Genomic DNA, 27,832 nt, shown 5'->3' on the forward strand with positions numbered 1-27,832 from the left:
TGAGCATGGAATACGAAGTGGTGTCATAGATTTGTTGAGTGCCGCCTTAGCAGCAAGATCGGCCATTGTGTTACCAGAATTGCCAACGTGACTAGGTAACCAACAAAGGACGATGTCGCACTGGCCAGTAGCAAGATTATTGTACAATTCAATAATTTCAATTAAAAGTGGATGTTTACAAGAAATGTTTTTAATAGCCTGAAGGCAAGAAAGAGAGTCGGAATATATTATATACTGTTTTTGTTTCGGGTGTCTTTGAATGTATTTAAGAGCTGTTAATATGGCGTTAGCTTCTGCTGTAAAAATAGAATTAGTGTCCGGTAATCTAGAAGATATTGTTCTGGATCCAATGACAGTAGCACAAGCAACTGTGCCACCGTCCTTGGACCCATCTGTAAATAAGGATTTATAATTGCTATACTTATGTTTCAGTTGATTATATTCTTGTTTATACTGTTTATATATTGTAAGTCGTTTGTTTCTGATGTTTTAAATGTCGTTAATGTTAGGTCAACTTGTGGCCTAACCAATTGCCAAGGAGGAGAAGAAAGAAGACGGGGAGGCGATATACTTTCCAGGTCTATACCGGCAGAAGAAATAAATGCATATATGGTTTAATTCTGTGCCCAAGAGGTGGAACAAGAGAAGACTTTTTGTTATACAAATCCTCATAAAGCGGATTGAACACACAGTTATAGGCAGGGTTAGATTCATTAGAATATAATTTAGTAATGTATTGTAGAGACAAGTTTATACCATTTTGAGTAAGAGATGGTTCATCGGCCTCAACGTAGATACTGTCAATAGGTGAAGTTCTGAAAGACTCAAGACAAAGTCTTAAGCCTTGATGGTGGACAGAATCAAGAAGTTTAAGGTTGTTTTCGCAGGCAGGCTCCACCATATACGATGGAGCCATAATCGAGTTTCGAACGGATGAGTGATCGATATAGGTGTAAGAGTGTTGCTTGGTCCCCTCCCCACTTTGAATTGGAAACAACTTTCAACAAGTCAAGAGCCTTCAGGCATTTAGTTTTAAGAGACTTAATATGAGGCAGAAATGTTAAATGGGAGTCAAAGATTAGGCCCAAGAACTTGGCCTCCTTTACAACTTTGATCGGCGTGCCATCTATAGTTCAGGGTCGCTATGTGGCTTATATGTTCTGCAAAAATACAATTAGTTTTGCATTTAGAAGATATAAAGCCGTTTTCAAGACACCATTTATTTATTTTGTTTAAACAAAGCTGCAGTTTCCGTTCAATAGTATGTATATCAATTGAATCGTTTAAAACTTTTGATAAACTATTTATGTTTATCCTAAAAAGTATAACAGACAAAATACTGCCTTGTGGAACACCCTGATCCTGATTGTAATGATCAGACAGGGTAGAACCCACTCGAACTTGAAACTGTCTGTCATTTAAAAAGTTGGCTATAAATTGAGGTAAACGACCTCGCAAGCCGAAGTCATGTAAGTCTCTTAAAATACCATATTTCCAGGTTGTGTCATACGCTTTTTCTAGATCAAAAAAGATAGACACAGCATGTTGTTTATTAATTAGTGCATTTTTAACAAATGATTCTCAACGCACTAAGTGATCGACAGTACTTTTGCATTCATCGCTGAACCATGGTTTTCGAATATGTGGAACTGCAGAGGACTTTGGTATACACTCATCAGCTATGGAATTCAGTTCCTCGGAAAAAAAACATTTAATAGCATGAAGAACGTCAATAAAACGCTCGGGTTTAAGTTTTTCAGCACACAGTGTTTCATATAAAGTCTAGTTAGCCTTTTTAAAATTCCTCCTTGATGATGGAGGAACATCAGATGGAGTTAGAGCTTTTAATATATATAGTAGGAAAATGGTCACTTCCACAGAGGTCATCGTGGACTGACCATTCGAATTCATTTCGTAGTTCCGAATTTGTAAGTGACAAGTCGAGAGCAGAATAAGTCCCTGTCCCAGGGTGTAATTATGTGTTGGAACCATCATTATAAATACACAAATCATTGTCAGAACAAAAGTCCTCCAACAATTTACCTTTAGTGTTTACATTTACACTACCCCAGAGTGGGTTATGCCCATTTAAATCTCCCATTATAATACAGGACTTCGGGAGCTGATCATATAGAGCTTGAAGATCAGTTTTGGCAAACGTCAAAGACGTCATTCATTCAAAACGTTTTGTCTGACTAGAATGGATGATCCGCCAGTGGCCATATCACCCGGAGGTGAAAAACAATGATATGCATTAAATTGATGAAGGTCAAATGTATCTGTTTGTTTTAAATGTGTCTCTTGGAGACATATCGCTGAAGGTGTAAAATCTTGGACTAATAGCTGTAATTCATGTAAATTAGTCCTCAATCCTCTACAGTTCCACTGTACAATATTATTGGAATAAACTATCGTTTGGGGGGTTTTATTGGGGATCTACGCCGCACTCTTTTGGAGTTTTTATGTGCCCTAGAATGGACGTTTTCAGACACGTCCATGTCCTCCAAAGATCCGTATTTGTTGTGTAGCTGAATTTTATTTTCTGACCCTTTCGGGGCTCTTCCACTAAGTTTTTTTTATGGCTCGTGCTTCAGTTTAGTTTTGCTTGTACTAACTGACTGCGTATCAGATGACGAGTGAGATTGTGAACGCGACTGAGAGGATAGCTTAGGATCAGAAGATACAGTTTGAGATGATGTAGTAGGATAGAAAATCTGGGGAGAATCACATTTGACCCAAGTCAAATTTGTTTGACAGCTTGTGGAAGAAGTAGATATTTTATGGCTTGGTTCAGTTGATGTTTTGTTTATAGAAGCATAACTGTCTGGAAGTTCAGATCTCTTTACAAGTTTTTTGGCATCAGAAAAACTGATATTTTGGGTAAATTTGATCTTGTTAATTTCCATGTGTTCTTTACAAATCGGACACTCGAAAAAGATGAATGGTTTCCTGAACAGTTGGTGCATTTTTTAAAGGCACTTGTACAATCTTCCGTTGTATGTGTCTTCTCACCACAGTGAGCACACACAACGGACAATGTACAGGTATTTACACCATGGCCGTACTTCTGGCATTTAAAACATCTCCGCGGGTTCGGAATGTACACGTCAACCTTGATGTTGCAGTAACCAGCCTTCAATGATTTTGGAGCTGTCGGAGATGAAAAGGAGAACAGATACGTGTTGGTTGGAACAGTTGCATTGTATTTACGAGTTGAAAAACGTTTGACGTAGAGCACACATTGATCTTTCATTTCGTACCCAATATCAAGTTCTGACATTTCAGTAAATAGTAAATCCCGGTCTCTGACGATGTCTTTGCTTGTATTTAAGGTCTTGTGGGCAGTGACAGTAACAGGAACATCGACGAACGATTCAGTGCTCATAAGGTTGGCCGACTGCTGTCTTTTAGTGCATTTGACCAGCAGCGCACCCGACCGTAACTTTCTTATGTTCTTGACTTCTCCAGCAATACCCTGAATACCTTTAGATATGGCGAAAGGGTTCAGTTTTAAAGGTGTCTTGTCAATAGTTTCAATCACTAAAAAACGTGGTCAAAACTCAATTGATTTGGATGGTCGCAGGTCATTATCAATAGGATCAGTTTCAAGAGGACGTTTGGTTTTCTTAGTTGGGGTTTCATAAGCCATGTTTAATGTATACATTTTCATCATCCGAGCTCCCTACCCACCACTTAGTATCACAAGGACAATGCTAATGACAAGTGGGTCAAGGATACCCTGATGATATACTCCAGCAGAAAAATTAAAAGTTTGATTATTCCACCAGATTGGCCCATGGGCCTTCTGGGCATACGACTCTAGGCAAAAATATAAATTTGTAAAATTGAAATTCAGAGGACTCAAAAATCGACCAAGACCTAATAATACACACAGTACAAATATTGTCAAAAGTTTGTGCACCATTACATATAGTAATGCTTAGGGCTTGGCATGACCAGCCGATTAGGAACACTGGCCCTGCTCCCATGCCCTCAACCACCAGGATCCCTCCTCCACCGACACAGGGCCGCAACCCACGGCAAACGGGTTGGTGGACCCAATATCCCCCCGGGTCTACAACGGGGGTGTCGGCGAGCTCTTAGCGTTACCCAGCACCCACCAGGAGGAGGTGGCTCGCCACGGGTGCCTGTCAGACGTGAAGCTATAGAGGTATTCAAATCCCTTTGCATGGCGTGTCACAAGAAGAGAAAAAAAAAGGTGTGACTCTCTCACCCGAAGGTGAAAAATAATGATAAGCATCGAAATGACGTAAATTAAAAGTATCTGTCTACTTCAAATAGATTTCCTCCAGACAGAAAGCCGATGGTGCAAAATCGTGGACTAAAAGCTGTAACTCATTAAAATTGGATCGTAGGCCTCTACAATTCCACTGTACTAGTTTTTATGCCCCCGGCATGTAATGCGGGGGGATCTAGTCGACGCCTCGTCTGTCCGTCCGCCCGTCCGTAATAATTATGTTTCCAGAGTATAACTCAAAAAACGTTCAATATGTTTAGACCAAAATTGACAGACATAATAATCTGAACGTATGGTTGTGCCTTTTGCTATTTACGGATTTTTTTTGCACTTTTATTTTATTTTGTTTATTTATTTTATTGTCTTGTTTTTCCATGGAACATTTTGGTGTTGGTCTAATGGTAGGGTGGGCTTCGTTTACGGAGCAGAAGACAAAAACCATTGAATATTTTTTCTGCATAACTTGGTAGATATATCAGTCAGAACATAAAGTTGTGCCTTTTGCTATGTACAGGTATTTGTGATTTATTATTTTCTCGGTTTCCATGGAAACGTTTCGGACTTTGTCTCAAAATGAAGTTATGGGCTTTGTTTCCGGAGCAGAACTCAAAATCCATTCAATATTTTTCTGCGTAACCTGGTAGATATATCACTCAGAACCTATTTTCTCGGTTTCTATGGAAACGTTGTGGACTTAGTTTCAAAAGTGACAGGTGTTTGCTTTCCGGAGCAGAACTAAAACACGTCTTAATATCTGCCAGTAAAACTTGGTAGATATGTGTGGCAGGCCCCGAAGTGGTGCGTTTTTGGTATTTACAGGTTTTTGTGATTTATTATTTTCTCGGGTTTCATGGACACGTTTCGGACTTAGTCGCAAAATGGAGGGATGGACTTCATTTCAGGACAACAACCATTTCATATCTTTCAACAGATCTTGGCAGATAATAGACAGATATATGGCATTTATATATATTTTTCATTCATTCCATGAAAACATTTCAAACTTAGTCTAAAACAAAATAAGTCAGATGATTTATCCTTTCAAGCATGTTGGGGCCGGGGGTATATGTCATCTTCTGATGACTCTTGTTTAGAATGAACTATCGTTTAGGAGGGTTGATTATGGATCTGCCCCGCACTTTGAGGGCGATAAGTTATGTGCCCTTGGATGGATGCTATCAGAAACATCCATATCATCTAGTGATCCAAATTTGTTAGATATTTTTATCTTATCTGATCCTATAGAGGCTCGATTTGGTTTTGAAGTGTCTATCCGTGATATGATTTTGCACTTTCCAGGTTGGTTCTTATTTCTGTCGGATTGAGAACAAGTTTGTGGAAGAAAAGATTGTTCCTGTAAGAGGTTCTGCTGTGAAAGTGATTTCGCTGTCTGAGTGAACTGTTCAGGAGAAAAGCGTGTGGGAGAGTCGGAGTTTACCCATGTCAATTCTGTTTTCCAGGAGTGTGATGAGGTAAATTTAAATGTGGCTGAAGGACTTTCTATACGGGTTGTTTCGTTTGATGTGCTGGCGATAGAGACATAGGTTTTATTGTGTTCTCTAGACTGAAGAAGCATTTTTGCTTCAGCAAAGCTGAAATTTCTGGTATATTTAACCCTGTTTATTTAGATCTCGTTTTTTGGCAGTCTTTAGAAAAGGATGAGTGACTTCCGTGGCATTTGGTGCGTTTTTATAGCTATTGTCACAATCTTCTGTTGCATGTGTATTCTCAGCACAGTGAACACTAGTAACAGACAATGCACAATTATTCACTCTATGTCCGTACTTTTGACATTTAAAGCACCGCAGAGGACTAGGGATGTAAACATCAACGTTCAAACTGCAGTAAGCATCCTTGATGGATTTAGGGGGGGTTTGGTGCTGAAACCGAGAAGGGATTAGTGTTTGTTTGAACTGTTTCATTATTTTTTCGGGTCGTAAATCTCCTGACATATAACACTCCTTGGTCGTTCATCTCTGAAACGATATCCCTCTCTGTCATGTAAATAAAGAGGCGATCTCTGCCTCTTACAATCCCTTTGCTAGTATTCAAGGTTCTATGAGCAGAGATCTTAACGGGAATACCAAGAAACATATCTGTCGATAGCAAGTTCATTGCTTGCTCTATCCTGTTGCATTCAATAAACGGTGATTCTGACAGCAACCGCTGAACATTCTTGACTTCTCCTGCTGTTCCGGAGAAATCCTTTTGAAATTGCGACAGGATTCAGTTTCAAGGGAGTCTTATAAAAAATCTCAATAATCAGGGAATGTGGTCAGTAATCAACTGACGTGGAGGGTCGTTATTAGCCATCAGTGTCATGAGGATGTTTTGGTTTTTTAGAGGGTGTTTCGTAGTCCATGGTAAGTGTATAGTCGTTCATCATCCGACCTAACAAGGACAATGCTAAACAGAGGCGGATCTCCAACTTGGAACACCAAGTATGCCCGGATGATATACTCCAGCTAAAAGAAAAATAAAATACGATCAATAATTCCACCAGATTGACCCATGAGCCACCGCCTTCTGGACATAAGACTCTAGGCAAGTTACGAAATTGGAGTTTCACAATCAAAACACAAATATATCATCATGGAGTCAGGACAATTGACATAATGTGTAAATAATGTAATAATTTGTGCAGCAAAATTTACATGCACAGGGTGTAATATGACCAGCCGATTGGTTGAACCGAGCCTACGGAACCACCCATCTAGGTGAAGTCAGGGCAAAAGTGGTGCGTTGAGCAAAAGGAACACGGAACAGGCTGCTATTGCCCTCAACCACCAGTATCCCTTCCTCCACCGACACAGGACGGCAACCCACGGCAAACGGGTTGTTGGACTAAATATACCCCCGTGTCCACAACGGGGGTGGCGAACTCTTGGCGTTACTCAGCACCCACCAGAAGGAGGTGGCTCGCCTAGGGTGCCCTCGAAAACTGAAGATAAATGTACTAAAGCTGGTGTCCATCATCTTAAACATGGAGAGCAAATACTTATCGATAAATCAGATATTGCGAATAAACTGGGTGAAACCCTTGCTAAAGACTCTTCCTCGTCTAATTATGTACCTAAATTTCAGCAATATCAAAAGAAAAGAAAACTATTCCGATCATGGGGAAGATTATAATGAAACATTTTCATTCATTGTTCATGTATTCCATACTACTCTTAATCAGGCCCATGACACTGCTGCAGGAACTGATAACTTACATTATCAGCTCCTGAAGCATCTACCAGAATCCTCTTTAGAGACGGTCTTATATATTTTTGATGATATTTGGATGTCAGGGAAATTTCCTTCTTCATGGCGTGACACTATAGTAGTGTCAATACCCAATCCTGGACGTGATCATACGGATCCATCCAATAATCGTCTGATTTCCTTGACTAGATGTGTTTGCAAAACCATGGAAGGCATGATAAATAATCGACTTGTTTGATACTTGGAAACAAATAACCTCATAAAAGATATCAACAGGAAGCATTTCTTAAACGCACTATTTAATAAACAAAAAGCTGTGTCTATCTGTTTTGATCTTGAAAAAGCATATGACACAACCTGGAAGTATGGCATTTTAAGAGATTTACATGACTTCAACTTGCGAGGTCGTTTGCCTGAATTGTCTGTCACACTTGTTAGCATAAAGATCAATAGTTCATCCAAGGTTTTAAACGATTTAATAGATGTGTCATTATTTCTGGATGATTTTAATATTTCTTGTTGTGGAAAACATATGCATACTATTGAACGGCAACTATAGTTTTGTTTAAACAAAATTGATGAAGGGTTTCTTGAAAACGACTTCAAATTTTCTAAATAAAAAAACCCAACTTTATACAATTCTGTTGTAAATACAAACCCCATAGAGACACAGAACTATTTCTAGATGGTACCCCAATCAAAGTTGTCAAGGAGGTGAAGTTCTTAAGACTTATTTTCGATTCATATTTGACCTTTTTGCCTCATTTAAAATCCCTTAAAGCAAAATGCCTGAAGGCACATGCTTTATTAAAGGTTGTTTCTAATTCAAAACGGGAGGGGATCAAACTACCCTCCTTCACTTAAAAAAGATTACTGGAGTGATCTAAACTTTATTACGGCTCTATCGTATATGGTGGGGCGTGTCAAAGCAACCTAAAACTACTTGATTCTGTCAACCAGCAAGGGTTAAGACTCTTGGTTCTTTTAGAACCTCTCCTATCGACAATCTTTACGTCGAAGCTGATGAGCCTTCTCTCAACCAACGCCGTGTAAAGTTATCTTCATAATACATTACAAAATTAGCTTCTAATGAGTCTAATCCTGCAGTTAATTGTGCCTTTAATCCTCTTTGTGAGGATTTGTATATCAAAATGTCTTCCCTTGCTCCGCCTCTTGGGCTCAGAATTAAGCCATTTCTTGCTGCTTCCGGCATTGAGCTGGAAAATACAGCTCCTTTCCGACTTCTTTCTTCTCCTCCTTGGCAGTTGGTTCAGCCACAAGTTGACATAACATTAACTACATTATAAAAAAAAAATCAGAAACGAATGAATTACAATATAAACAAGAATATAATCAATTAAAAATGATTATAGCAATTATCAATCCTTCATTACAGATGGCTGAAAGGACGGTGGCGCAGTGTCTTGTATTGGATCCACAAGAACAAATAAACAACAAAACAAAACAAAACAAAAAACTCTTTATCTCTTGCAAACATCCACTTATTGAATTGTATAATAATCTTGTTACTGGCCAATGTGACATCGTCTTTTGTTAGTTGTCGAGCACTCAACAAGTCTGTGACAGCACTTCTTATTCCATACTCTACACCTACTTGGGCTGCCAGTCCAGATTTGAAGAGGTTATTTTTAAGATATACTCACCTGTCAAAAGGTGAGGATCTTCCGTTTTGTATCCCCTGTGATGAGAGACTCATGATCAAGCATATTCTGCTTGACTGTGTTGAATTCTCAATCACAAGAGATAAACATTTCAATGTCAAAACTGTTAACGATCTTTTTACCAACGTCAGTTCTTATTTAATTATTAGTTTTTCCTACAGAAATTGATTTCATGGATGAATTTTGACTATTATGTTCTGTAGATAGGTGTATTTTTATGATTGGTAGTTTAGATTAGTAACTTGAATTGTTTAGTGGCTATACCCTCAAAGGGAGTTGAAGTATTGTAAAGTTATTGTCCTCTTGAGAGAGTACGTAAGTCCCAAACCGTGTAAAGTCATTGTAAACTTACCAGGATTTTTAAGCGTAGTATTTGTTGTTATTTTAATGTGGGCTAAAAGTTCTTACAATCGGCAACGACTAAGGGGGTGGTGTACATCCAACTAGGGTCCATGCAGGTAGCAAAGGTACTGTTAGTCCCCATGGTCCCTAGTGTGGTGATCTACCTTCTGCTGTTGGCGATCTATAGCCTGTTTTAATGTTGTATTGTTCATATCGATTTTCACTTTCCACTCTAGTTTGTAATTCTAATTGTGATATTCTAGTTGTTTTACTGTCCTTCGTTTACAGGTTTTATAATATGCATATAGTCCTTTTCATTGTTAAATGTTCCCGATATGGCTGAAATATTGCCGATGTGACGTTATATATTAACTCACTCAGTCTCAAAAACAATGTTAATTTCAGCGGCACATTGTCCTCTTGGGTTTGTTAGCCTCGGTCCATCATGTTACCTGTTCTCTGCCACCACTGCCAACTTCGCCGAAGCCAATGTAGCTTCTACATGTTTTATTAAATAGATATGTTTCATCTTTTCATTTGAAAGACAATGTTGTGGGGTGTTTTTTTCTTGTTTTGTTTTCTTTCAATCCTAGATTTTTAAATCGTAAAAGAATCACATTACACAAGACAAATGTGAGCATGTGAGCGTACATATTTGGGTTCAAATACCTCAAAGGCATTGTTGATCGGCTCTGATAGTTATACTAATTTCCCCTTTTCATTTCAAACGTAGGTGGAGATCTCTTAATCACAAATGATCAAAATTTCAAATCAAAATAAATGAAGGATATTAATAATGTATGCTAGTATCCATATCAGTGGTGTTCTTTGTTAGCGTTCATGAGTGTATAGTCTTCAAAGTCACGATGTGTCTCAAAGACTGCCGGCGTAACTTTCAATTTGAAATCACTCACGTACTCAGAAGTGTAATGTTGTATCTACGTCGATCATTGAAAACACGACACACCAGTGAAAGTGGTGGAAATGGTCGTGTTCCAACGTAAACGAGTGAGTTAAATTGTAACATCACATCCGTAATATTTAGGGTACACAGTGACGATAAATGTTGTACATATACAATAAATACAAATACTTAAAGGTCACATGCAACGTAAAACACAGCTTTGCAGATTCTGGTACCTTTCGGTATGCAGTTACCGAAAGAAATCATAAAAAATGCCAATTCAACCTATAAAGTTGAAAAAAAACGCTATGAAAAAAAAGCCCGCGAAATCGGAGTTCGAACGTTTCACTAAATTTCCCCCAGCGGTGGGGGTAAAACTGGTTTCAACAGCTGTGCTACGTCCATAACGCATTCGCAGTGAATAGGTTCGCGGAGCTTGAAACAGTATGCATGCCCAGCGTCTGAGGTCGTGAGCAGTAGACTAATCTTGGTTGTGTACACAGACAAGTAAATAATCTACTCGTTACGTAAAAAAACTTGATGATTGTGGTAAGCAGTCTCAGTCACAGAGAAAGCTCAGTGTCTGGTTTATTCACACCTATATGTCTGTCTGCCTGTCTGCTAAAGACAACATGCAATACACAGCTTCAATCATTGACCACGTGCAATTTGAACTTAACACCTATCAGACTATACGACATAAAGAAAATATATGTTGATTTCACATTATGTAATTAGGCACGTGTGATACACATGGCATGTTTTCATGTCTTTGGGTTGCAAACAAACTACATTCATTTTTTTTCGGATGACTGGATCTGACGGAAACTGGTGCAAACTCTTGTCAGTTTCAAGTCCTGCTTTGTACTTGGACGAATGGCAGATTCCAGCCACGCAGTCGTTTACCATCTCTACTGTGATGATTTTTGATTGGATCGAGCGCAAATTCAGAGAACATGTACTTTCCAAACCCAACATCTCTGTCTACAATTTTCATGGATAACGACTTCTTTTAGTGTATATGATTTTGTTTGACAACAGTATATGAATCCATACTGAAACGACGCATCAAGTACACAAACAGAAGTTGTTATCCTTAAAGAATCTTACTTTCTTGTGACTGACTATACTTCTAAAATGCCCATCAAACAGATCATCTTTCTGTACACACAATGAACCCTCAGCATATCAGCAAATGAAACAGCCAATCGGAAGCCGTCGTTACACTTGAGTGCATATCCCCCCGCTATGACTGGGTTCGGTCTCCCGAGGGCTTCGTTTCGGGGGAAGTAAGCCCAAGTACAAAATATTGCACTTTTGAATCGCGATTGTACGGTTATAATTGTGTTTATTTGGGTTTTTTTAAAGCAGCAATGTATATTATATGTCATGAATAAGTGATAAATGTGTTTGAATTATGTTTGATTTTTTGCTTGCATGTGACCTTTTAATAACCACTGACAGACTGTAAAATAATTGGAGAAAAGTACTGATTTTGTCTTATCTGGGTTGTATACTATCAACCACTTGTTTGTCCAACCGTCTGGCATTTACGGTTACTGAGGTTTCTATAATGTTAAGGTTTCAAGACACCTTGAAAAATGATGTGTCATCTGCGAATAGTCGCGTTATGCTATCTTACTCATATGCAATATCATTCACATAAACAATGAATAAAAACGGACCCAACACTGATCCAGCTTGGAGTAACCTTGGTTTAGACAGGTGTCCAACGAACAAAGACCTTTTTAGAGCGCTTACATCTGTCATTACATAACCACTCTAACAGTTTACCTCTAATACCATACATTTCCGTATAATACCTAATACCATTTATGTATAAGCCCTATGTGCCAAACACGATCAAAAGTCTTCGAAACGTCACAAAAGACCATACAATACTGGACTTTATCATCAAGAGCTTGGCATATTTGATGATGTGATATTTTACTATGCTTTAATGACCTATCTTTAATGAAGTAAATAATAACCTTAACAATTCCAACAACCAATATATGACTGACTTGGGATGTACTGTCACCATTGTTTAAACAATAAACGGCTTGAGGCGTTGTTTAGAACGCATGGAGGCGTTAGGTGTGTGTGTGTGTGTGTGTGTGTGTGTGTCAAAACTTTAGACTCACTATTGTAAATATACCGCTTACTTAGGGCAACTGTTCTAATCTACATTTTGCAAAATAGTCCATGTCGTAAAGAGATATTATTTGCACATGAACCAATTCGTAACGTTGAAACGTTTACTGTGCATGATTTTAGTAAACGATAAAAATCAGTGAAAATTGGAGGATTTTTAACAAAACTTTACACAAAATTGGCAGATAAAGCATGTGGATGCATGGCCGTCGTGTAATTCATGTGCAAACAGTTTTCTGTTGGTTCCGCAAGGAAATCAATGTTCGATATATCCAGATGTAAACAAAACACGTAGTAAGTGTTTTAGGTTAATGGGAAGTACATTTACACACAATAATCAAACTTCTCAGTGGCGAATCTGTTTAAGGCTACCCTAGCCCCTTTTTATTCAGCAAACACTGGTATGACTTCATTGACAAATGAATCTGTTCTGTCTATCACAGGGTGAGTCATTCCATCTGTACTTAAACACAGCCCGCATGGTCATGCAGTGTTCTTTACCGCCGTTACTGTTATTGGGTTGACCATGCTTCCACCCCTTGTATCCTAGTTTCTTCCCGTGAGGGCGCTCCCAGGTGAAGGTTCCCTCTCCTCTCAGGTCAGAGCCACCGATGTAGAAATTAGCGCCAAACAAACATTCGCCACACCAAATGTCAATGTTAATGCATAATCAGACCGTCCTAATTATGTTGCCTTTCAGTTATCGTCTCACGATGGCCATGTATTGTTGTTATACATAAAGTGCTATACAATAGTCTATGTAACTGGTCTGTAGATAAATGGTGCCTGGAAGAATAGTATGGACTTGTGAATGTAGAAATTCTAATAGCATCGGCTTATAGAAGGCAATTTAATGTCATAACAAGGAGCTGAGTAGCTGGTAAGATAACTTGAGAAAGAGCACAACATAATGGTTGGAATAACTTTACCATTGCCATGTCTGAGCAGGTAACTTTTGATCAAAGCATCTTCTTCCTTGCTTCTGATGACAGCCAAGCGACTTCCGAAAAACAGGCAGAGGGACTGAAAACGTATAATAATATCCCATTACGATATGATGCAAAACACGGAAAAGGTTCAGCTTTCGATAATATTTCCTAAGAGTCAAAGGAGAAGACTTAGTGAAACTTGGCACACAAATTGAAAGCATATAACTCCTCACATCGAATGATATCAGTTCCCATATTTGAATTCAGATCACTGGCCAAGAAGATGGAATATAAAGTGAAGAGTGAGTGAGTGAGTGAGTTAACTAATCTTTTAGTTGGGACACTCTAAATATTTTACAGTCTGTCTGTGGTTATTTAAGTATTTGTATTTATTGTATATGTACAACGTTTATCGTCACTGTGTACCCTAAATATTACGGATGTGATGTTACAATTTAACTCACTCACTCGTTTACGTTGGAACACGACCATTTCCACCACTTTCACTGGTGTGTCGTGTTTTCAATGATCGACGTAGATACAACATTACACTTCTGAGTACGTGAGTGATTTCAAATTGAAAGTTACGCCGGCAGTCTTTGAGACACATCGTGACTTTGAAGACTATACACTCATGAACGCTAACAAAGAACACCACTGATATGGATACTAGCATACATTATTAATATCCTTCATTTATTTTGATTTGAAATTTTAATTATTTGTGATTAAGAGATCTCCACCTACGTTTGAAATGAAAAGGGGAAATTAGTATAACTATCAGAGCCGATCAACAATGCCTTTGAGGTATTTGAACCCAAATATGTACGCTCACATGCTCACATTTTTCTTGTGTAATATGATTCTTTTACGATTTAAAAATCTAGGATTGAAGGAAAACAAAACAAACAAAAAAAAACACCCCACAACATTGTCTTTCAAATGAAAAGATGAAACATATCTATTTAATAAAACATGTAGAAGCTACAATCTAGGATTGAAGGAAAACAAAACAAACAAAAAAAACCACCCCACAACATTGTCTTTCAAATGAAAAGATGAAACATATCTATTTAATAAAACATGTAGAAGCTACATTGGCTTCGGCGAAGTTGGCAGTGGTGGCAGAGAACAGGTAACATGATGGACCGAGGCTAACAAACCCAAGAGGACAATGTGCCGCTGAAATTAACATTGTTTTTGAGACTGAGTGAGTTAATATATAACGTCACATCGGCAATATTTCAGCCATATCGGGAACATTTAACAATGAAAAGGACTATATGCATATTATAAAACCTGTAAACGAAGGACAGTAAAACAACTAGAATATCACAATTAGAATTACAAACTAGAGTGGAAAGTGAAAATCGATATGAACAATACAACATTAAAACAGGCTATAGATCGCCAACAACAGAAGGTAGATCACCACACTAGGGACCATGGGGACTAACAGTACCTTTGCTACCTGCGTGGACCCTAGTTGGATGTACACCATCCCCTTAGTCGTTGCCGATTGTAAGAACTTTTAGCCCACATTAAAATAACAACAAATACTACGCTTAAAAATCCTGGTAAGTTTACAATGACTTTACACGGTTTGGGACTTACGTACTCTCTCAAGAGGACAATAATTTTACAATACTTCAACTCCCTTTGAGGGTACAGCCACTGAACAATTCAAGTTACTAATCTAAACTACCAATCATAGAAATACATCTATCTACAGAACATAATAGTCAAAATTCATCCATGAAATCAATTTCTGTAGGAAAAAATAATAATTAAATAAGAACTGACGTTGGTAAAAAGATCGTTAACAGTTTTAACATTGAAATATTTATCTCTTGTGATTGAGAATTCAACACAGTCAAGCAGGATATGTTTGATCATGAGTCTCTCATCGCAAGGGATACAAAACGGAAGATCCTCACCTTTTGACAGGTATGCATGAGTATATCTTAAAAATAACCTCTTCAAATCTGGACTGGCAGCCCAAGGAGGTGTGACCAATATAGGGTTTTTTTTTCATTTAATATATTTATACTTAGCTGGGTGCCCCACTTCTTCTGCATCAGATCACGGATGTAAGTTCTAATGCTAGCTTTGTAATCAGAGTATGGAATAAGTGCTGTCACAGATTTTTTAAGTGCTCGGCAACTAACAAAAGACGATGTTACATTGGCCAGTAGCAAGACTATTATACAATTCAATAATTTCAATTAAAAGTGGATGTTTGCAAGAGATGAAGAGAAGGTTTTTTATTGTTTTTCTTTTGTTTTTGCTTTTTGTTTGTTCTTGTGGATCCAATACAAGACACTGCGCCATCGTCCTTTGACCCATCTGTAAATAAGGATTTAAAATTGCTATAATCATTTTTAATTGATTGTATTCTTGTTTATATTGTAATTCATTCGTTTCTGATTTTTCTTAAAATGTAGTTAATGTTATGTCAACTTGTGGCTGAACCAACTGCCAAGGAGGAGAAGAAAGAAGTCGGAAAGGAGCTGTATTTTCCAGCTCAATGCCGGAAGCAGCAAGAAATGGCTTAATTCTGAGCCCAAGAGGCGGAGCAAGGGAAGACATTTTGATATACAAATCCTCACAAAGAGGATTAAAGGCACAATTAACTGCAGGATTAGACTCATTAGAAGCTAATTTTGTAATGTATTATGAAGATAACTTTACACGGAGTTGGCTGAGTGGTGGACAGAATCAAATAGTTTTAGGTTGCTTTGACAAGCCCCACCATATACGATAGAGCCGTAATCAAGTTTAGATCGCTCCAGTAATCTTTTTAAGTGAAGGAGGGTAGTTTGATCCCCTCCCGTTTTGAATTAGAAACAACCTTTAATAAATCAAGTGCTTTCAGGCATTTTGCTTTAAGGGATTTTAAAAGAGGCAAAAAGGTCAAATGTGAATCGAAAATAAGTCTAAAGAACTTCACCTCCTTGACAACTTTGATTGGGGTACCATCTAGAAATAGTTCTGTGTCTCTATGGGGTTTGTATTTACAACAGATTAGTATAAAGTTTAGAAAATTTGAAGCCATTTTCAGGACACCCTTCATCAATTTTGTTTAAACAAAACTATAGTTGCCGTTCAATAGTATGCATATGTTTTCCACAACAAGAAATATTAAAATCATCCAGAAATAATGACACATCTATTAAATCGTTTAAAACCTTGGATGAACTATTGATCTTTATGCTAGCAAGTGTGACAGACAATTCAGGCAAATGACCTCGCAAGTTGAAGTCATGTAAATCTCTTAAAATGCCATACTTCCAGGTTGTGTCATATGCTTTTTCAAGATCAAAACAGATAGACACAGCTTTTTGTTTATTAAATAGTGCGTTTAAGAAATGCTTCCTGTTGATATCTTTTATGAGGTTATTTGTTTCCAAGTATCAAACAAGTCGATTATTTATCATGCCTTCCATGGTTTTGCAAACACATCTAGTCAAGGAAATCAGGCGATTATTGGATGGATCCGTATGATCACGTCCAGGATTGGGTATTGACACTACTATAGTGTCACGCCATGAAGAAGGAAATTTCCCTGACATCCAAATATCATCAAAAATATATAAGACCATCTCTAAAGAGGATTCTGGTAGATGCTTCAGGAGCTGATAATGTAAGTTATCAGTTCCTGCAGCAGTGTCATGGGCCTGATTAAGAGTAGTATGGAATACATGAACAATGAATGAAAATGTTTCATTATAATCATCCCCATTATCGAGATTGAAATAAATAGTTTTCTTTTCTTTTGATATTGCTGAAATTTAGGTACATAATTAGATGAGGAAGAGCGTTTAGCAAGGGTTTCACCCAGTTTATTCGCAATATCTGATTTATCGGTAAGCAATTGCTCTCCATGTTTAAGATGATGGACACCAGATATAGTACCTTTACTATTAATTTTCTGGGGCACCCGTGGCAAGCCACCTCCTGGTGGTGGGTGCTGAGTAACGCTAAGAGGACACGGGGGTATGTTTGGTCCATCAACCCGTTTGCCGTGGGTTGCCGTCCTGTGTCGGTGGAGGAAGGGATACTGGTGGTTGAGGTCATTAGTAGCCTGTCCTGTGTTCCCTTTGCTCAACACACCACTTTTGCCCTGACTTCACCTAGACGGGTGGTTCCGTAGGTCCGGTTCAACCAATTGGCTGGTCATATTACATGTAAATTTTGCTGCACAAATTATTACATTATTTACATATTTTGTCCTGGTTTAATGATGATATATTTGTGTTTTGATTGTGAAACTCGTAATTTCGTAACTTGCCTAGAGGTGGTTGCTCATGGGCCAGTCTGGTGGAATTATTGATCTTTTTTATTTTTTTTAGCTGGAGTATATCATCCGGGTATACTTGGTGTTGCAAATCGGAGATCCGCCTCTGTTTAGCATTGTCCTTGTGATACTCCATGGTGGGTTGGGAGCTCAGATGATGAACGACTATACACTTACCATGGACTACGATACACCCTCTAAGAAAACAGAACGTCGTCATGACACTGATGGCGAATAACGACCCTCCGTGTCAGTTGATTACTGGACTTGTTACCTGATTATTGAGGTTTTGGATAAGACGTCCTTGAAACTGAATCCTGTCGCAATTTCAAAAGGATTTTACGGAACAGCAGGAGAAGTCAAGAATGTTCAGCGGTTGCGTTCAGAATCACTGTTAATTGAATGCAACAGGATAGAGCAAGCAATGAACTTGCTATCGACAGATATGTTTGTTGGTAATCCCATTAACATCTCTGCTCATAGTACCTTGAATACTAGCAAAGGGATTGTAAGAGACAGAAACCCTCCTAAATCAATCAAGGCAGGTTACTGCAATTTGCACATTGATGTGTACATCCCTAGTCCTCTGCGGTGCTTTAAAGGTCACAAGTAAGGACATAGAGTGAATAAGTGTACATTGTCTGTTGCTTGTGTTCACTGTGCTGAGAATACAAATGTGTCAGATGATTGTGACAACAGCTATAGAAAATGCACCAACTGCCACGGAAGTCACTCATCCTTTTCTAAAGACTGCCAAAAAACGAGATCTAAATAAACAGGGTTAAATATGCCAGAAATTTCAGCTTTGCTGAAGCAAAAATGCTTCTTCAGTCTAGAGAACACAATAAAACCTATGTCACTGTCACCAGCACATCAAACGAAACAACCTGTAAAGAAAGTCCTTCAGCCACATTTAAATTTACCTCATCACACTCCTGGAAAACAGAATTGACATGGGTAAACACCGACACTCCCACACGCGTTTCTCCTGATCAGTTCACCCAGACAGCGAAATCACTTTCACAGCAGAACCTCTTACAGGAACAATCTTTTCTTCCACAAACTTGTTCTCAACCTGACAGAAATAAGAACCAACTTGGAAAGTGCAAAATCATATCACGGATAGACACTTCAAAACCAAATCGAGCCTCTATAGAATCAGATAAGATAAAACTATCTAACAAATTTGGATCACTAGATGATATGGATGTTTCTGATAGCATCCATCCAAGGGCACATAACTTATCGCCCTCAAAGTGCGGGGCAGATCCATAATCAACCCTCCTCCTAAACGATAGTTCATTCTAAACAAGAGTCATCAGAAGATGACATATACCCCCGGCCCCAACATGTTTGAAAGGATAAATCATCTGACTTATTTTGTTTTAGACTAAGTTTGAATTGTTTTCATGGAATAAATGAAACCTATAAATGCCATATATCTGTCTATTATCTGCCAAGATCTGTTGAAAGATATGAAATGGTTGTTGTCCTGAAATGAAGTCCATCCCTCCATTTTGCGACTAAGACCGAAATGTGTCCATGGAACCCGAGAAAATAATAAATCACAAAATCCTGTAAATACCAAAAACGCACCACTTTGGGGTCTGCCACACGTATCTACCAAGTTTTACTGACAGATATTAAGACGTATTTTTAGTTCTGCTCCTGAAACGAAACACCTGTCACTTTTGAGACTAAGTCCGAAACGTCTGCTTCAAATAGATTTCCTCCACACAGAAAGCCGATGGTGCAAAATCTTGGACCAAAAGCTGTAACTCATTAAAATTGGATCGGAAGCCTCTACAGTTCCACTGTACTAGTTTTTTATCCCCCCGGCATGTAATGCGGGGGATTTAGTGGACGCCTCGTCTGTCCGTCCGCCGTCCGCCGTTCCACGGAAACCGAGAAAATAATAAATCACAAATACCTGTACATAGCAAAAGGCATGACGTTCTGTTCTGACTGATATATGTAGCAAGTTTTGCAGAAAAATATTCAATGGTTTTTGTCTTCTGCTCCGTAAACGAAGCCCACCCTACCATTAGACTAACACCAAAATGTTCCATGGAAAAACAAAACAATAAAATAAATAAATAAAATAAAAATGCAAAAAATCTGTAAATAGCAAAAGACACAACCATACGTTCAGATTATTATATCTATCAATATTGGTCTAAAAATATTGAACGTTTCTTCACTTATGCTCTGGGAACAAAATGATTAGGTGTACATATGATATCGCTGCACATATTTACAGTATTGTTAAAGGGTGACTGATATGTTATCTTCAATTGTTGAACAACTACGACTTATAAGTAGCACTGTTATGGTTACATTTCTATTTATAATGGTATTTTGTGTTATCAAGGAGTCTTTAACATTGCAGGTAAGGTTGTGTCCACAGTATTAAAGACAACACACCCACGGCAGGAGCTTTTGGCATGTAAACGTAACCATCATTGTTCGACACGATAGATGAACAACTGTATTTGGATTAGGATCGACGTTTCGGTGTCCATTGTAGGTCCAAACACCGTTAACAATCACAGAATGTACATAGTATCTTTTGTTCAGACGGATTTATGGAGGTACTTGACATATTACCGGACTATGATATGGCCATGTGTAATCTATACATTACATATCCTTACTGAAAGAAACTAGAGAAAAGATCATTGCAAGTCGCATTACCTGCACCAGCAGTGAAGACAACCAAAGAGAACAGCAGCAAGGCAAACATGTTTTTTTTTTTCTGAAATGCGTAACTGTGCTTCAAGTGTAGTCAATCTCCTATCACAGGTATCCAACCTGAATGTATTTATATACACAGGCACTCACATCATTCCCTTCTCATTGGTTGCAACCACATATTACACGTTGACGGTGAATCGTGTGCATGGGTGTAAAGAAGCTAAAAACAGCCTGAAAGTTGTAAATCTCGATAGTGTTCCTACGGAAACCTACTAGGGCTATGTCATTTGTTTTTCACATTTCCACTTAATAACAGGAAATTTCCACATAGTATCTGGAAATTTTCAGTTAGTAACAGTAAGTTTACACTTAGTATCTGGAAGTTTTCACTTGGTATCTTGACAGCTAGAAGAGTTATCATGAATGAATTCCTTCGACACAGATGCCTTGTCACCAGAAAAGTTGCAGATGCATGTGCTAATCTATTTCAGGCACTGATATAATAGGTTGTGCGGGGCACTGGACTCCAGGCAAAATGATTTATTCCACGATTTCCCCGTTCATCACGTTGTAACAGTATTATTATTTAACCTGAGACAAAGCTTATTTCAGAGACTGAGAAAGCAGTTTGAAAAGCAGAATCTGACAGTTCAGAAGACGAAGATCAAACAGTGAATTTGGAATATGGAAACCAAAATGCAGCAAAGACATCTAGGCGAAATAGTAATTCAAAGGAAGGAGGTACGGGTCGTATCTGCAGGCCTGACAGAGGTCCAAAAGCAAGTTATAATTTCATGAAAATTAAAGTAGGTTATAAACACATGTCGCTGAAGGACAGGGAAACAACTAGTTTATGACTGTATATAAAGGTCATGTTGACGACAGCAGACACACACAGACTAACTGAATTACATCATTCAGCCATCCTCAATCCCCATCAACACTTGACTTACATAACCGCTGCTTGACTGCTCGTTGTCTTGCATTCAGTAAAACTGTTTCTCACTCTCACACCAAGACTTCCGTGAGTTGACATTCAGTCTCTCCTAAACCTCTCAGTTCTGTTGTCCATACCTCGGACTTGTCATGTAGCTTGATGAAGGTGTTTTCAATCTTTTTGTGAAGTTTCAAGATCTCATTTGATGAAATGTGGACATTAATGACATTTTTTCTGTATAATATTTGGAAGATTTTTAAATCCAGCAAGTGGGGAGCTCATCAATACCCAAGCGCTTGATGTAGTTGTTCCAACCATGGATTTCAGCAGAACAATGGGTGGCAATCAGAGGCGCATTGTCTACAGCCGGGACAAGGTAGTAGCTATTCGAGAGCCACTCAGTGGAGTTGGGAAAGATTATCAAAGAGACAAGAGTGTTATATTTGATCCAATCCGTCTCCAGTTGGACATACTACACCACCTTAGACAGTTAAACATATCTGTTACCAAACAAAACGTGGCACAAAACGTGGCACTAAGACTGGTAGGAACAACCAATAACCTATCAAAGTCTTAGGTTCAGTCTCCTGTGAACAGAATCACTCCATATCAAAATTCAGTCTGCATGAATGTCCTTCGAGTTTGTGTGTTTGTATCAATCACCTCCTTCTAGGAAGAATAAGCTAAAACAAAGTGATTTGTATTAACACTTAGTCTCACTATTTACTCTTGACTCTTGTCAAAATTTACTATTTCTGGGAGATTTTAGTGGTCATTATGATAATCCAAACAATGCTGAGACAAAGAAGATCATGAAGCTTCTGAAGAGTCACAACCTCAACCAACTGGTCAGTGGCCCAATCCATAAGTCTGGACACACCTTGGACCGTGTTTCGTGAGTCCTCAGCTTTTCTGAAAAATGTCAATACTGAGGATATGCAGGTGTCAGACCACTTCATTGTCAACATGAAGTGTGACACAATGTAACCCAGAGACGACATGACTGAGATCAAGTGCCGTAATCTGAGACAGGAATTGAGATCTGATCTTTTAAACTCGTCATTGCCGTGTGATCCCCCAAACGATGTTAACAAACTGGCTCAGCTGTACAACAAGACTCTCAGTGAGTTATTCAATAAACATGCTCCTCTCATTTCCAAGAAAGTTAGTGAGTGACTGCTTGCTGACTGGTATGACCATCGTATACTCATTGCAAAGTGTAAATGCAGATCAGTGGTGCAAGACATGTCTTGAGGTACACAGAGTTATTTACCGTGTACATCAGATATAAAGCTTGGATGTCCAGCAGGAAATTAAAAATTAATGACGACAAGACCGAGGCTATACTGATTGCGTATAAGCATCAACTTCAGTCAGTGCATGAGGCTCATGTTATCAATTTCTCGGACGACGTTAAGAGTCTCGGTGTCTATCTAGACTCACAGCTTACCATGGAGACGCAAGTAGACAATCTCTGTAGGTCATGCTACTTTCACTGAAGATGCATTGGCCAGATCCAGCATCTTCTCACCTCTGACGCCCAAAAAAACATTGGTCCCTTGTTCTTTCACGACTAGACGGCACCCGTGGCGAGCCACCCCCTCGTGGTGGGTGCTGGTCCCCCCGTGTGGATGCAGGGACATATTTGGTCCACCAACCCGTTTGCTGTGGGTTGCGGAGGAAGGGATCCTGGTGGTTGAGGGCCTGGAACCTTGTTCCTATTGCCCAACACGCCACTTTGGCCCTGACGTCACCCAGACGGGTGGTTGAATGGGCCCGGTTCAACCAATCGGCTGGTCATGCCAAGCTCTCTGCATGGACTGCGTATGTTTATTGCACAAATTTGATTTGGAATTGTATGAATTTCGGTCTTGGCACTGTTGTTAGTCTGTCATTATTTTGATTGTGAAATAAGATCATACGAACTTTGCCTTGAGTCTTATGCCAGAAGGCGATGGCTCATGGGCCAGTCAGGTGGATTAGTTATTTATAATTCTACCGCTGAGTATCCTTGGTGCTGCAAGTCGGAGACCGACTTGTGTTTATCGATTGAGTATTGGCCACGTTTCCTTGTAATTGAAACTCCTGACAAGACAAAATTAAAGTTGAACCCTTTTGCAATATCTAAGGGTATTCAAGGTATTGCTGGGGATGTTAAGACCATTAGACGGGTGCGTTCGGGTGCGCTGCTAGTTGAGTGCGAAAAAAACCCGGCAAACAAACAATCTGATGAGAATTGAATCTTTGGTGGGCATTCCGGTCATGGTCTCTGCTCACAAAACCCTGAACACAATCAGCGGTATCAACGGTAAAGGTACTAAATCTGGTGTCCATAATCTTAAATATGGAGATCAATTACTTACAGATAAATCAGATATTGCATATAAACTTGGTGAATCCGTCGATGAACATTCTTCCTCTTCTAATTATTTACCTAAATTCCAGCAGTATAAAAAACAAAACAAAAACAAAAACAAAAAAAAAACAAGAAGAAAACAAAACTATCAATTTCAATTCAGATAATGGGGAAGATTATAATGAAACATTTTCTATTCATGAGCTCCATACAGCTTTTGATCAAGCCCATGACACTGCTAAAGGAGCTGATAACATTATCAACTCCTGCAGAACTTACCAGAATCCTGGAGACGCATATCACATCCCTTAAAACTAAATGCCTGAGAGCACTTGACTTGTTGAAAGTGGTTTCAAATTCTAAATGGGGAGGGGATCAAGTTACCCTTCTCCATATATATCGATCACTCGGGTGTTCTAAACGTAATTATGGCTCCACCGTCTATAGCGGAGCCTGCAAAAACAACTAGAAACTTTTAGATTCTGTCCATTATCAAGGTCTAAGACTTTGTCTGGGATCCTTTCGAACTTCACCTGTTGACAGCCTGTATGTCGAGGCTGATGAACCATCTCTTGAGCAGGGACGTATAAAATTAGTTTTACAGTACTAGTATGTAACAAAACTATGTTTCAGTGAGTCAAACCCTGCATGTAACTGTGTTTTCTATCGTCTGTGTGAGGATTTATAGAGTAAGAAATCTTCGCTTGTTCCGCCTCTTGGTTTAAGAATAACGTGTTTTGTTGGTTACAAAGCTAAAATTAGAACCTACATCTGTGATCTAATGCAGAGGAAGTGGGACACCCGTGTAGGTATAAATAAATTATATGAATGATAACCGTATATTGGAAACACCTACTTGGGTTGTCAGTCAATATTTGCGGGGGTTATTTTAAGACGATGTCGTATTGGCCATACACGATATACCCATGCATACCTGTTAAAAGGTGAGGATCCTCCATTTTGTATCCCTTGTGATGAGAGAGTCGCGGTCAAGCATATCCTGCTTGACTGTGTTGAATTCTCCATCACAAGGGATAAATATTTCAATGTCAAAACAGTTAAGGATCTTTTTACAACTGTTAGTTGGTAATTATTTAATTATTGGTGTTTAAAAGAAAGTGACTTCATGCCTGAATTTTTATTATTATGTTCTTGAGATAGTTGTATTTTAATTATTGGTAGTTTAGATTAGGAACTTGGGTTGAACTCAAGGGTGTTTGAAGTATTGTAAAAGTATTGTCCTCCTGAGAGGTTATGTAAGTCCAAAAACGTTCAAAGTCAATGTAAACTTACCAGGATTTTTAAGCGTAGTATGTTATTTTAATTTTGGCTAGGATTTCCAACTAACGCCAGCGGCTGAGGGGATGATGTAAATCCAACTAGGGTCCATGCAGGTAGCAAAGGTACTGTTAGTCCCCATGGCCCCTAGTGTGGTGATCTATCTTCAGTTGCTGGCGAGTTATAGCCTGTTTTTATATCACACTGCCCATATAATTATATATGATATTAATGTTAACTTTTCATGCTAGTTTTAATGGTTATTGTTATATTCCATTTCATTGTTAAATGTTCCCGTCACGATATGGCTGAAATATTGCCCGTGTGACGTTAAATATTAACTCACTCACTCACTCACTTAAATGTACTCGTAGTTAATGTTAGGTCAACTTGTGGCCTAACCAACTGCCAAGCAGGAGAAAAAACAAGTCTGGAAGGAGCTATATCTTCAGCTCAATGCTGAAAACAGCAAGAAATGGCTTAAATCTGAGCTCAAGAGGCGGAACAAGGGAAGACTTTTTGTTATACAAATCCTCATAGAGAGGATTAAAGACACAATTAAATGCAGTATTAAACTCATTTTATGCTAATTTTGAAATATATTGTAAAAATTGTTGAGACAAGGCTTATCAGTTTTGACGTAAAAACTGTCGATGGGAGAGGTTCTAAAACACCCAACACAAAGTCTTAGGGCTTGGTGGTTGACAGAATCAAGTAGTTTTAGGTTGCTTTGACAAGGCCCACCATATACGATGGAGCCATAATCAAGTTGAGATCGCACCAGTGATGAAGAAGGGTAGTTTGATCACCTCCCCATTTTGAATTAGAAACAACCTTTAATAAATTGTCCCTTCAGGCATTTGACTTTAGGGGATTTAAAATGCGGCAAAAGGTCAAATGTGAATCGAAAATACGTCCCAAGAACTTGGCCTCCTTGACGACTTTGATTGGGGTAGCACTTAGAAATAGTTCTGGGCCTTTATGGGTTTTGTATTTACGACAGAAGTGTATACAGTTGTTTTTTTATTTAGAACATTTCAAGCCGTTTCCAAAACACCATTTATCTATTTTGTTTGAACAGAACTGCAGTTGTCGTCCAATGGTATGCATATTTTCCCCACGACAAGACATATTAAAATCATCCACAAACAACGATCCATCAATTGAATAGTTTAACACTTTTGATAAACTATCTCTCTTTATACTAAAAAGTGTGACAAACAAAATACTGCCTTGTGAAGCACCCTGATCCTGATTGTAATCATCAGACAGAGTCGAACACATTCGGACTTGAAACTGTCTGTCATTTAAAAAATTGACTATAAATTGAGGTAAAGGACCTCGCAAGCCAAAGTCATGTAAGTCTCTTAAAATACCATATTTCCAGGTTGTGTCATATGCGTTTTCGAGATCAAAAAAGACAGACACTGCATGTTGTTTATTAATTAGCGCAGTTTTAACAAATGATTCTAAACGCACTAGGTGATCGACAGCACTTCTTTTTTTCGCGGAAACCACACTGATTATCAGTTATCAGGTTATTTGTTTTCAAGTAACAAACAAGTCGATTATTTATCATGCGTTCCATGGTTTTGCAAACACAGTTTTTTTAATGAAAATAGGATGGATCCGTATGATCACGTCCAGGTTTGGATATTGGCACTACTATAGCGTCACGCTATGAAGACGGAAATTTACCTGAAGTATGAAAAACATACAAGATCATCTCTAAACAGGACTCTGGATCAAGAGCAGTATTGAGTTCATGAATAGAAAATGTTTCATTATATATAATCTTCCCCATTATCTGAATTGAAATTAATGGTTCTCTTTTCCTATTAGCTTGCTTTTGATACTGCTGGAATTAAGGTGCATAATTAGAAGAGGAAGAATGTTTAGCGAGTTTCACCGGGTTTATTCGCAATACTAGTATACATAAATAATTATTCATAATAAAATCCTCTAGAATTTTACCTTTTGTGTTTGTGGTCGCACTCCCAAAGAAGCCCATTAAGATCACCCACGGGTGCACATGGTTTGGGTAGTTCATCATAGAGAGACTGAAGATCAGTCAGAAGCAGAGTCGATGATGGTTGAATGTACAATGAACACAGAGTAAGTGTAATGTTCAAAGTAAGTCGCACTGCAACTGCATCGAGATTTGTTTTGAGCGTCACAGTGCTGTGGGTAACGCCATGTCTTACAAGAATGGAGGATCTTCCAGTGGCTTTATCACCTGGGGGGAATAACACTGATATGTGTTGAACTGAGGTCAGTTTATAGAATCTGTTTGCTTCAGATACGTTTCTTGTAATCAGATCGCAGATGGTTGAAGGTCCTTGTCCAGTAGATGAAGTTCATGAATGTTATTTTTAAGGCCTATGCTGTTCCAATGTAGAATGGTTGAAGAAACTATTTTTTCGGAAGATTTATTGGGGATCTACCCCTTGCCTTTCTAGAGGGCGACATGCTATGTGCCCTGTGGGGGATGTTTTCGGACACATCCATGTCCTCCAACGATCCAAACAGCTGGGGTTTTTTTTTGTTGAACCTTTCGAGGCTCTGCCACTTTGACATTTTTGTGAAGATCCATTTCTTGATTTCACCGGGTGCTTTGCAATGTCTTCCACATTTGTTTGAGAATCAGATTTAGATTGTGAGTGGGATTTAGATGCCTTAGATATAGATGCATCCTGAATACGGGGTGACTCTTGAAGTATTTCTACAGGCTGAGTGGATATTTCAGGTGACAGACTCTGAGGGGAATCGGTGTTTATCCACGTCCTGTTGGTTT

The 27,832-nt window shown here is 38.6% G+C and overlaps 1 protein-coding gene across 1 annotated transcript in view; it reads left to right on the forward strand.

The window, feature by feature from the left end:
• Positions 1 to 27,832, forward strand: part of LOC137281159 (uncharacterized) — a 39,184-nt gene that overhangs the window by 9,890 nt on the left and 1,462 nt on the right. The window contains exon 2 of the mRNA XM_067812285.1: positions 3,333 to 3,438. Within this exon, the coding sequence (XP_067668386.1) occupies positions 3,333 to 3,438 (106 nt within the window). The remainder of the gene's footprint in view (positions 1 to 3,332; positions 3,439 to 27,832) is intronic.

Source organism: Haliotis asinina, chromosome 4 (assembly GCF_037392515.1).
Source record: "Haliotis asinina isolate JCU_RB_2024 chromosome 4, JCU_Hal_asi_v2, whole genome shotgun sequence".
Taxonomy (NCBI): Eukaryota; Metazoa; Mollusca; class Gastropoda; order Lepetellida; family Haliotidae; genus Haliotis; species Haliotis asinina.